The sequence below is a fragment of the Eumetopias jubatus genome, unplaced genomic scaffold (assembly GCF_037043125.1).
Source record: "Eumetopias jubatus isolate StellerSeaLion01/CBP00866 unplaced genomic scaffold, mEumJub1_p1.0 scaffold_1, whole genome shotgun sequence".
Classification (NCBI taxonomy): domain Eukaryota; kingdom Metazoa; phylum Chordata; class Mammalia; order Carnivora; family Otariidae; genus Eumetopias; species Eumetopias jubatus.
In genome coordinates, this window is record NW_028274807.1 from 112,545,732 (window position 1) to 112,558,859 (window position 13,128).

The window sequence follows — 13,128 nt, forward strand, 5'->3', positions numbered from 1 at the left end:
TCCTGGCCTATAAGTTTTCTGTAGATAAATCTGCTGATAGACTTAAGGGGATTCCCTTATAAATGATAAGCTTCTTTCCTCTTGCTACTTTTCAGAGTCTATGTTTGTCTTTGATTTTTGCCAGTTTTATTATAATGTGTCTTGGAGAAGATCTTTAGAGTTGAATTTATTTGGGGACCTCTGAGCTGACCATGAACTTGTATGGGTAAATCTCTCCCCAGATTTGGGATGTTCTGAGGCATTATTTCTTTAACTAAACTTTCTACCTCTTTCTCCCTTTCCTCTTCTGCGACTCCAGTAATTTGCAAATTGCTTCTCTTGATGGTATCCCATAATTCACATTGGCTTTCTTCACTCTTTTCATTCATTAAAAAATCTTTTTCCTCTGCCTAGATAATTTCAAAGTTCTTGTCTTTTATTTTATGGATTTTTCCTTCTGCTTGATCCATTCTATTGATGCTCTCTATTGCATTTTTCATTTCATTTATTGTTTTCTTCAGCTCCAGAATTTCTGTTAGGTTCTGTTTTTATGATTTCTATCTCTTTGTTAAACTTCTCATTTTGTTCATGTAGTATTTTCCTGTTTTTTTTTGAGGGGACGAATTATCTTTCTGCATTTTCTAATAGCTCATTGAGCTTCCTTAAAATAGCTATTTTGAATTATCTAGTAAATTGCTGGTCTCCATGTCTTTGGGGTCAGCTACTGGAAAATTGTTGTTACCCTTTGGTAATGTCATGTTTGTTTGAGTTGTCATGTTCCTTGAAGTCTTATGTTTCTGTCTTCACATCTGAAGTAGCAATCACTTCCTCCAGTCTCTATTGACTGACTTTGAGGAAGAAATACCTTCTTTCAGTCCTGCTGGAGATTCTGAGGTTTTCAGACCTTCTGTGGATATGCTTGTTCCACATTTCTTGCTCCCTCTTGTGGCAGAATTCTTAAGCTTGAATGCCTTGTCTTGATCTTGCAATGCACCAGGCTGGGTGCTGTTAGCCTCCCTTTGACTTTTCCAAGGGCAGAGCTAAATGTTCAAGATTGTGGTTGCTCCTTGGCCAGCAGATTCAGGCCAACTTTTGGCACATGTTCACTGTCTGTGTGCCAAAGCTTGTTCTCACTGCTTTTGGGAGAACTCACGGGGAGCCGGCCATGGGGTGTGGGTCTTTGTGTGTGATGAGCATTTAGCACTGTGGTGCTTGTGGCTAGATGGGAGATATGTGGGTGAGGTGTCTCAATGACTCATCAGTGGGCCTTATGATGGAGTTCCTGATAGGGTTAGTAGCATCCATGTCCCTTAGATATGTTCCAAACCCTGGCTGCTATCCTCCCAACTGCTGATTGCTTTCCAGTCATGCAGCTCATGACTCAGTACTCTGGAGGCAAGAGATAAATGGGCCTCTTTGGCAGCATCCCCCACAGCTGTGGAAGCCAGGTGCTCATACACAATCCCTCCCTTTCCTCTGTGGGAAAGAATTACAGGCCAAGAGAGCCCTGTTGGGTTGAGCTGTGCCACCTTGCAGGAGAGGTGATGTGGGCAAAGTAAAATTGTTCCTCTTACCCTCTCCAGTGTGTCCAGACTCAAATATTTTTGCTCCAGTAGTGTTCTGGAACTTCTCCACTAGACTCCTGGACTTCCCCATTACAAATAAATTGGCAAGCTTTAATAATTTTGTTAAATTTTAGGATATTTAATTTTCTTGGTTTTGGTAATTAGAAATGTAATAGATATTTTGTATATTTTTTTTTTCTGAATATTGCTAAGCAAACAGAAAAAAAACCATAGTAACAAACAACAACAAAAAGAAGCAAATTACTACACAAACTCTGACTTCCCTGAGTTCGAGTTAATACTTACTTTGATGTATGCAAATATTTTTTCAAATTATGTTGGATTATGTTTTCTATTGTTCTTAAACATTTGAGGATCAGTGACCCTTAGACTGTAAAAATTTGTTGAAAGCTTTGCATACAGGAAAATGTACATATGCACAGGCGCATGTCACTTTGCTTCCCATCGTAGCAGAGCCTTGGGGAAGAACCAAGCTTGAGAGCAGCAGTTGTGCCATTGATTTTGTGCCACCCAACGCCTACCTCAATTAGAAACCACCTGACCCAGTTCTCTTTAAGATAAGTGTGCTTTATCCCAAATACAAACAAAATGGAAATTAGTGGCTTACCTTGGTGAGCATTTATTATTTCAGATACTAACAAAAATCTAGAAGATAAGCAGGTCAGGCCAAGGGTGATTGTGTCTTACTGGATATCAGTTGGTGGTAGATTCAGGATTCTAACCCAAACTCCTTCTGATTTCTAGTCCTGTAATTTTATATAACACATTACTCTCCAAGGATTTCCACCCAGGACACATCTGGAACTGCTGTGCTAATTGTCATGAGCATAGGCTTCTACTATCATATTTTTTTGCTTCAGTTCTTGAGAGCATTTTATGGTTCAAGATGATTGCTTAGCATCAGTTATCACAATTCTATTTCAGTCTGAAAGAAAGAGGGATGGAGAAGAAGGACCAAAGTGTATATGCTACAGGTCTTTGAAGTTAGCTGCCTAGACTTTGCCACATGATGTTTGTTCTTCCAACTCACTGGCCAGAACAGTTCAAGAAGAGCCACCTCGTTTTGAAAGGGAAGTTTTGAATTTGAGACTTTGAGTGGCCATGTGCCAGTTCAGAATTAGGAGACCTATTACTAGGGAAGAAGGAAGAATAGATTTTAGAGGACAACTGGAAGTTTCTAAAGTCAGGCAGAGTTTCTGAACCCCATTGTTTCTTATAGATGCTCAAATAAATGAGTGTTTCAACTAAGATTGCTTACTGCTACTGCTTTGTATTATTTGTACCTTGGGAAACCAACATCAGTTTAATACTACCACGTTTCATTGCAGATTTTTGGAACCAATACATATTCTTTTTTAGAAAAACTCCCATTTACCTTTTCTATATTAATGGTAAAAGATTCATTTATAGTACTGAGAGAACCATGTGGTGGAATCAAGAAGGGTTCTCTGTCCATGATCTTTTCCCATGTCCAGGAAAGCCCAACTTTTTTTTTTTTTTTAATAAGAGGCAATGTAATCTCATAACCACTGTTTTGCCTTTTACTTTCTTGACTCTCTCACCTTTCCCCCCTGTACCTCTAAAGCAATTTTGTTAGTTTATATTGGTTTCCTCTAGACAATTTTGCATGGGAAACTTTTACCTACCTCATAACTATCAGAAATACTCATCACCTTGTAGATTTGATGGCATTCTTTCTTTTATGGACCCCTAAAGGATTAATGAGGAATGTCCCAGATTATTGGTTTTCCTGGTTTCTCAGGATCTTTGAGGATCTTCAAAAATTTTGTCCAGTGTTATGAGAAGTCAGTTTATAGGAAGTCAAGGAACTCTTTACTTGTCCCTCAAATTCTGGTGAGGCATCTGTGTTCTGGATTTCTAGAATGTAGGAACTGCTGTAGTCACATGATGAGGCATTGAAAAATCATGATGCTGGGGGCAGGGTGAGGGGAGATATTTTGTAACTCTATCTTAAGCAATAGGATTATAAGCAGTATAAAAGTTTAAGTTACTCCAATTGTCCTTGGTCAACATGACTTTCTCTCTTACACTTGTACTACATTTCCAGACTTTTCCCCCCATCTATTATAAGGGCAGGGCTCACATCTGACCAGACTGTCTTGGCTGTGTCAGTAACTACCAAGAGATGTTTTGGCAGGTAGTTTCCTTGGGTTATGGCAGGTTAAATTAAACTATTTCGAATTTAATGTACGTTATGTTGATGAGAACTGGATTGATTGTTTGAAGCACTGAGATTCATCTCTGTATGAACCACTTTATTTCCTGCTAGGACATCCTTTTGCTATTGTGAAGATATAAACAATGTCTACTTCTATTAAAAAGAAATATATATGCAGGCAAATATGTTTTTGAATTGAAGATATTATTTCTTATTAACCAACTGCATGAGACACAATAATCCTTGATTATTAATGCTAATAGAGAAATGTAGAGAGTATAGTTTATAAAAAAACAGAAGATGCATTTTGGAATACAATTTATTTTATTATATTATTACATGAAATGCTGAAGCCACATGGAAAATCTGATTCTGGAGAAGGTTCTCATTTCTTTTCTGTGACCCACTGTGTATCATGTTTCAGAATACTCAAAATATACTTTTTCTGGGTTCGAACTTTATTTGGAGCAAAGAAAGATAGTTGAAAGCTTTCACTTAGAGCTGTTTGTTAAGGTGCTATTAAGAGTAAATAAAAGCAAAAAGAATTAACATAGGACTTAAGTGAGCAAGAGAGGGACCTCTTCAGGTAATGTGGAAGTTATATCTTGGGATAATTGAAGATTGACTTTCTGGTAAAAGGCACAAAGAAGGATAAATTGGCTTATTCCAAACTGAGGCCACTTCTTTAGGAAGTATGCTTGAGGATATACTTCGCAATAAACTTAACAGCTAGCAAGGTCTCTTTACAGGTTGGCTTTATCAGAGATTCTGGAAGGAGAAAACCAAATTTGCCTTTATCTCGGAGTTCAAAGGCAAATGTGTGTTTGATGCCCAGGTTGTAAGCCCAGTCTAAAGAAGAACCTGACATTGGGTCTGTAAAACACAAGCAATAAATATTTAATTAGAAACAAATGCTAATGTTTTTCTTGAAATGGAAATTCACTGGTGTAAAATTAGCAGTAAAAAATAATTATGTGTACAATTAATTGCAGTAATTAATGGCAGTAGTGGTCTACATAGTATAGAGTGTAGAGTACAACATAATCATGGTTTTGGGATCCACCACATATTTTAAATATGTGCTGCATTTCCAAAATCACATTTTGCTTGGGTCAGTACTCTAAATTGATTTTGTTTCCTGGGCGCACAGTGTTGCAGATGGAGGTGGTTTGGGCAAGTGCAAGGAGCTGTGGAAACCAACTGAGGAGGGGCCTCTGGTCACTGAAAACTCAACAAAAAAATCATGCACACAAGCTAGGCAAAAGTACGTTCTTTCTAATAGTTCAGGTCTCTTTCTATTCACGTTGCTTGGATAAACGATTTTTATAGTTAAAAGACCATGAAAGCTTAAGTAAGTTATTTTAAGGATGTATTTAGACCCTTACTCCAACTTTTCAATGTCAATTTTTATGAGATTTTACTAAGAATGTTATTTGAAAATCTAAACAGACATCTATAAATTATGGACATACAAGGTTTATACAAGTACATATATATAGACTATAAATGCATTTATGTATATTTTGCTTTGCATAATAAGAAATCTACTTTCTTGTATATAGAATCATTTATGTTCCTAGGACAGGTAATGAGTTTAACTAATATTAATGTTTTAGGTTTGAATGATGAAACCTCAAAGCTGTGTTGAAGAAAGAGGGAAGAAATATTTTGGTAGAAAGAGTGTTGGCTTTTAAACTATTCAACAAACTATAGAAATGAACCCTGAAAGTATAGTCTACAAATATTTATTAAAGCTTTAATATGCACAGTGCACTTCACTTGGCACTGTGGAGGGTGGCTGTGCAGGGTACAAAGATAAAGATGATATTGGTGTCTTTGGGAACTTACTGTTTAGGGGAGAGAATTCAAAGACACAAATCAATAGAGACAGGGCAGAATATGTAAGTACCATAAGAAAGGTACAATCTTTTATGAAGATTTAAAAAAACATTATGTATGTCTGGTGAGGATGATGACATTTCATGCTCAGTGCCCACTAAATACCACCTTCATGATGTAGAGCCTAGAAAGGTATTTTTCCAGATGGACATGGAGGAAGGGCATTCTGGTCAGTGAGCTACAAAGATGGAAAAGCATGGAGGCCTTTTTAGGGACCAGTGAGATCCAGCTGGACTGGAACAAATGGAGCAGTGAGAGTTTGTGGGCAAAGCTCAGAAAACCTGATAAATCAGGACAGGTATTTTGTTTGGGAGGCAATAATAGTTATTTTAGTGTTGCACTTAGGACAGTTAACCTGGACTGGAATGAGTAGAGACCAGTGAGGAGGTATTGTGAAATGAAAGCCTGAACTTGTGTAGGGTCACCACACTAGGAATAGCACTGAGGGCTTTATGTCAGAAACATTGGAATGGAAGAGTCACAAAATCTGATAAAAATGATTGAGATTTCAGTCTGGGTGGCTGAAAACAATCCACACATTATTAACAGAAATAGGAACTCAGAGAGGATAGTGATGGTGAGGAGAAAGGATAAAGGAGGGAAGACAAAAGGATGTTTAGCATCAGCCACATTTAGGAAGGAGCTTGTGAAAATGTATTTTGAAGGTATTGGCAGAAATATTATAGGTGAAATTGGCTTGCGCACATTCAGGATCATTATATTTTCTTGGTGGATTGATCCTTTTGTCTTTATTAATGTCCCTCTTTGTTTCTAGCAAATTTCTTTGGTCTGAAATTTACTTTATCTGATATTTAATATGACCACTTCTCCTTTGATTAACATTTGCATGGTATATATCTCTTTCAGGCCTTTCCATTTCAACCTGTCTTATATTTAAAATGAGTTTATTGCAGGCAGTGTATTATTCAATTGTATTTTTTTAAATCCACTCTGCCAATCTGTCTTTATTTAATATCTTTAGGTAAATTATTGATATGACTTAAATCTGCCATCTTATTGTTTGATTTTTATTTGTTCCATCTGTTTTTCATTCTTCTATTTCTCTTTTATTTACTTTTTCTAGTTAAATGAACATTTTAAGGATTCCATTTTGATGTATTGATTTATCTTTATTTTGTTTTATTTTTTTAAAAGATTTTATTTATTTATTTGACAGAGAGAGAGCACAAGCAGGGGGAGCTGCAGAGGGAGAGGGAGAAGCAGGCTCCCCATTGAGCAGGGAGCTGGACATGGGGCTCGATCCCAGGACCCTGGGATCATGACTTGAGCCAAAGGCAGATGCTGAACCGACTGAGCCACCCAGGTGCCCCAGTTTTGATGTATTTATAATAACATTTTTGAGTCTATCACTTTGTGTAGTTTTCTTAGTGGTTGCTCCAGATATTACAATATAAATATATAATTTACCGTCACCTGCTGATATCAGTGTTTTACCATGTCAAGTGACATATAGAAATCTTACTTGCATTTAGGTTCTTTTTATCTTCCTACTTTTTAAATATAATTGTCTTGAGTACTTCTGTACATGCACTGAGGATCGCATCAAATGGAGTTATATTTTGTGACTCCACCATCTTGAAGAGATAGTTGTCCATTCACTCACTCATTCATTCATTCATTACCTAATCCATTGTTCTTGCTTCCTTTCTCCAGTTTTAACGCTTCTCCTGTTATATTTCTTTCTTATTTGGAGAGCCTCCTTTAGCCATTTTTAAAGGGTAGATCTTTGGGTGATGAATTCTCTTAAAGTTTTCCATTGTCTGAGAAGGTCTTCATTTCTTCTTCACTTCTGAAGGATTTTTTGCTGAATATAGAATTTAGGGTTGATAGTTCTTTTCTTTTAGCACTTGAAAAATATTCTCATTTCCTTTTGGTTTTCCATGGTTTCAATGAGAAATCTGTCCTTTGAATTGTTTTTCCCCTCTAGATTGTTTCTCTCCGGTTGCTTTCAAGAGTTTTTTTCTTTGTCTTTAGTTTTCAGAATTTTAATTATGAGGTGCTCGATGTGAATTTCTTTGAGTTTATCCTGTTCGGCATTCACTTAGCTCTTTGGTATGTTGGTTTATGTTTTTAGGAAATTTTATAAATTTCAGTCTTTATTTTTTCATATATTTTTTTCCATTCTCACTCTCCTTCTCCTCTTCTGGGACTTTGATGATATGAATGTTGGATCTTTTGTCACTACACCTCAGGTCCCTGGAGCTTTGCTTATCTTTTTTTTTTTAATTTGTTTTCTCTCTTCAGATTGACTGAATTCTTATTCTGTCTTTCAGTTAATTGATTCTTCTCTCCATCATATTCATTCTGCTACTGAGCCCTTCCAGTGAGTTTTTAAGAATTCAAGTTATTGTATTTTCTATTTCTGTGATTTCCATTCTGTTCCTTTTATATCTTGCATTTTTTTGGTGAAATTTTATGTGTTTTCATTTGTTTCAAGGCTATCTAATTACTTGTTGAAGCATTTTTTATGACGGTGACTTCAAAATTCTTATCAGTTAATTCCAACATGTAAATCGTCTCGGTGTTGGCATCTTTTGATTGTCTTTTCTCATTCATGCTGTGATTTTCCTCATTTTTGCTGTGACAAGTGATTTTTCCTTTTATCCTGGACATTTTGTCCATTATGTTAAATTTTAAATCTTAACTGAAATCTACTTTAGCAGTCATTCATCCTGTTTAGATTTAGCATGCAGGCCCTGATCTTCTTTTGTGACTTATGGTTCCAGTGACAATATGGTTTTCAAAATCTTTGCATGGTTATTTTGGTCTGGTTGGTTCCCCTAGTGCGGCTGGTTTCCCATTGTTGCTGCAGGTAACTACTACGTGGGTGGAAAGTGATCCCCTTATCTTGGCCACCTGGTGCCCCTAGGTGGTGAATGAGGACTCTAGCCTGCATGATAGAGAGTGCTTCCCTGATGAGGAAGAAGCAGAAAGAGGAGGGAACTGAAGAGAGAACTCTGTGTGGTATGTGTGTAGTGTACCTTTGTTTTTTGAAAATGTCTACTTTTAGAGGCAGTCAGCAGAGACAGAGTAGAAAAGAAGGAGGAGGAGGCAATCCAAGAGTTCATTGTTAAGGAAGGCCAAGGAATGTCAAGAAGAAGGGACATCAACAGGGTCCAGTGTTGTAGGGAGTTTGTGGAGCCTGTGAGTTGAGGTAAGTGTTTTGGCTTTAGTGATCAAGAAAGCTGTCATTTTTAGTTAGAGTTGGGTTTAAGTTCATTAGAAAAAGGCACATAAAGTAAGAGTTTGGTAGCAATAGAGGTAGGGTAAGTAGGAATTATGTCTTATATGATGATTTAGAGTGTACTAGGCATTTTAATAAACTTGGCCAATTTCTAGCTGTACTAGCTCCCCATTTGCAGTTAAGTAAACTATTGTGATTTAAAAGAGTTAAAGAGTGTGGCTATTTCACTTTGACAAATTTGCTTTATGTGAAATTTCTCATTAAGATTAATAGTGGCTATTGAGAATATATAAAATTTGTGGTTCTTCATAATTGTGTGATGTTATTGAGTGTAATACATTTTCTTTTTTTTTTAAAGATTTTATTTATTTATTTGACAGAGAGACAGCGAGAGAGGGGACACAAGCAGGGGGAGGGGGAGAGGGAGAAGCAGGCTTCCCGCTGAGCAAGGAGCCCGATGCGGGACTCTATCCCAGGACCCCAGGATCATGACCTGAGCTGAAGGCAGATGCTTAACCATCTGAGCCACCCAGGTGCCCCTACATTTTCTTTTTTGATACCACTTTTTGTATCTTCAAAACCTTAACTTTGCAAACAAAAACTATATAAGGCATAAAATAAATGCAACACTGAAAGCTTTTTACTTGTAAGAATACATGTTTATAGATCTTAATATTTTGAACATGATACTTAGCCTTCTATTTATCTACATCTAAACCTACTAAAATATGTGTATATATTTATAAAATATAACCACTTGCTAAATACCAGGCACCCTTTTAAGTGCTTCATGTATGTTAACTCATTTCATAAATTCCTATCACGACCTTAGGATTTAAGCACTAACTGCTGTTTCACAGAAGAGGAAATTTAGGCCCAGAGGGATTGAACAGTTTGCTCAAAGACAGTAGCTAGTACATGGTTGAGTCAGGAATCAAACCCAAGCTGCATGTCTTTAGAGTTTGTGCTATTAACCATTGTACTATACTACCTACTGTATGTCAATGTATAGTCCTCCCAGTAAAAAGTCTTGAGTTCTAAAAGATAATTTTTTGTTGTTGACAACATTTTCTTAAAATATTGTCATTAAAAAAAATTCTACGCCTTTCAAGGCACATTAGGTGCAAGGAACTTACTGTAATACAATCAAAACAAGTCAAAATAAAACTGAACCAAACTGGGAATTCAGTTTCAGCCCACAGGAATCTACATAACATAATGTTGGTGGCTTAACGTGTGTTTTTCGAAAAAAGCATTATTGACATGCATTAAACATAACGATCGGCACTTTTATGTCAATACTAAGTGAACGTTTTATTTGAAGCAAGAGCTAAACTAGAGGTGTGTGGGCATAAATTGAAATATTTTCTCTGCATTTTTGTTGTGCCTTAATATAATCTCAGCTTGAATGTTTTAGTAGATAGAGATTGGGTGTTGTGAGCTACAAATGTGAGGTCTTGAATTTGTTTTTCAAAATGCAGAAGTGGTACAGAGTGTGGAAAAGAGTACCGGGTTGAGATACAGGAGCAGATCTAGCAATTTGGTGTGTGGGGAAGACAAAAAGAAAGGCACTTTGAAAGTAACTTTTCCTCCCCTTCATTTTTCCCTTCCTGCTATCTTTTTTTTTTAACATATAATGTATTATTTGTTTCAGAGGGGGAATTTGGAGGGGGAGATGAACCATGAGAGACGATGGACTCTGAGGAACATACTGAGGGTTCTAGAGGGGAGGGAGGTGGGGGGATGGGTTAGCCTGGCGATGGGTATTAAAGAGGGCATGTACTGCATGGAGCACTGGGTGTTATACGCAAACAATGAATCATGGAACACTACATCAAAAACTAATGATGTAATGTATGGCGATTAACATAACATAATAAAAAAAAGAAAGTAACTTTTTAATTTATGATGTGACTCACAGAGGCATGATATTAATGATGCGAGCTATCTGTTCCTATCAATTCAGTGAACTGTTCTTACTAACTAGATACTATATTCAGTTATTTCTAAGATGATAAGGATTGGATAGGTCATCAATATACAAATGTAAACATTTCACAATCTTTTACATCAGTTTCTGTGCCATCTAAATATTGCTGCTTTGTGACAAAGTAGTTGGCATACCATTTGACTCTGGTCTGGAACGCTGATCTTTGTTCCTGTTTTTCTCCAAATTGATAAAATCTTTCTGTATCTTATTTTTGTAGTCTATAAATGAGGGATTGAGCTTAGACCAGCGGTTCTCAAACCTAGTTTCATCTTTGAATCACTTTGGGTACTTTAAAAAAATGCAAGTGACTGACCTCCACCACAAACTAATGAAATCAGGATTTCTGTGGGTGGGGCCTACTCATCCACATATTTTAAAAGCTCAGATGATTCTGATGGGAAGTCAGGCTTGAGAACCATGAATTAGATCATCTCCTAGATTTCCTCCTGGTTTCAAATTTTATGATTTTTATTTATTTGCTATATTTGCTTCTTAGGTTCAAATTGCAAACTTGTTTTTTCTGGAGGCCAGAGCTCTCTCCATAATTTGGGTTTAAAAATATTCCCTCAGCCCTTTCTTTGGTCTCCATCAAATCAAAGGGAGAAAACCACTAGCAAATGCTATAGATGCTTTCCCTGCATCCTGGGACTTGTTAAGTGACAACCAGGGTGTTGGAATGACTAAACTTTAATTGTGGGGTGCCCTTACTTTCTGTTCTTACCAAGTCAGCAACACTTTGTTACCCCCTGCTTCTCATGAATGTTTGATTAATTCAATCAGATGTTTTATTAAAGCAGTCACTCCTAAAAATTTTAAACATCTATCAAGCTGCTGCAGCCCTGTCTGGAAGAGGCAATTCTTTCTAAATCTGCATTTCTTTAAAAAAAATCTTTTAATATAATTAAAAAAATTTAAGATACTACTACAGAGTTGTACAGAAGAGTAATTCCTCTTCACCCTATCCCTCCCATTTTGAAAGTGATACATGATGGCTTCCAGCCATGGTATTTTTGGCTATCTCTTTCTCCCAGTTAGAATGTAACTTCTTGAGAGCAGTTATTATGTCTTAATTCTTCTAACCTACCTCTCAAAGCTCCAAAGTTCTGGGCTATGATGGAGGCATTCCATAAATTCTTGCTCATTAAATTGACTGTGATACAGTGCCAGGCATAGCTTTAGTGTGCTCATAATTTGCATATATATGTAAATACACATTGCATATATATGTGTGGAAAGTATCAGAACAATAATCCTTTGATGTTCTAGTTGCTATTTGCAAAGTGTGTTCCTCTTTGGAACCCTTTGTTCTTTGCTGCCAAAAATATCTAGCTTGTCTGGTCCTGCAATTTCTCAATATCCACTAAGTAGGCTGCCATTTTAAACTGCTGTTCTAGTCTGTCCTCTCATTCTTTGCTCACTTTTGGTCCACTTACATAGTTGAGTATATCATCTTTTTAGAAAGCTCATTTTCATCCACTTGTGTGTGTAATGAATCTCTAGCATGGCTATGTTGCAGCAAGTGATCTGTTTGGATACACGCGATTGATTGTGTCACTATACTTTCTCTTCAGCCTTTTAACAAAGACTGGTTGATAGGTGATTGCTGATGAATGTTCTCTGGGAATGGGACTTGTCTGGTTTTTTGGTCATTTTTCTAATTCCATCAAAGGAGCTTCCAATAAGTTGGCTCTGGAAGTTGTATGTGATGATTTTGGCATTTTTGAATTCCATAGTGATTAGCAATTATTGAGGCTATAGACTTTAGTTCCAAGTTTATACTTTTAGCTTGGGTTGAGGAAGTAGTTTATAAGGTGTGGCCAGGTAGAATTATTGCAAGGAATCCGTGGATTCACACATACATATTTCTTTTTTTCAATCCACAAATTTAAAAAGCATAATGGAAATAAGTATATGTGTTTGGTGGTGGTGGGTTGTTCATGAAAAGTTTAAAGGTTAGGGGCACCTGGGTGGCTCAGTCAGTTAAGTGTCTGCCTTTGGCCCAGGTCATGATCCTAGAGTCCTGGGATTGAGCCCCACGTCAGGCTCCCTGCTCAGCAGGGAGTCTGCTTCTCCCCCTGCCCCTCCCCCCACTCGTGTTCTCTCTCTCTCTCTCTCTATCTCAAATAAATAAATAAAATCTTTGAACAAATGGTTAAAAATATTGGATGTCATGGCTCTAGAGAGTGATGCAGGCTAAGTCAAGTCTAGTCTTGTGTTTTCAATCCATATTCACTGTTTTTGGATCAATCAGGGTGCTATTTTAATTGAGCAAGTTTATGGGAATTAATTC

At 36.9% G+C, this 13,128-nt stretch overlaps 1 protein-coding gene across 1 annotated transcript in view; it reads right to left on the reverse strand.

Annotated features, from left to right (window-relative positions):
• Positions 1-4,049: 4,049 nt before the first annotated feature.
• Positions 4,050-13,128, reverse strand: part of CPA3 (carboxypeptidase A3) — a 28,611-nt gene continuing 19,532 nt past the window's right edge. Inside the window, exon 11 of the mRNA XM_028103017.2 lies at positions 4,050-4,617. Within this exon, the coding sequence (XP_027958818.1) occupies positions 4,430-4,617 (188 nt within the window). The 3' untranslated portion in view covers positions 4,050-4,429. The remainder of the gene's footprint in view (positions 4,618-13,128) is intronic.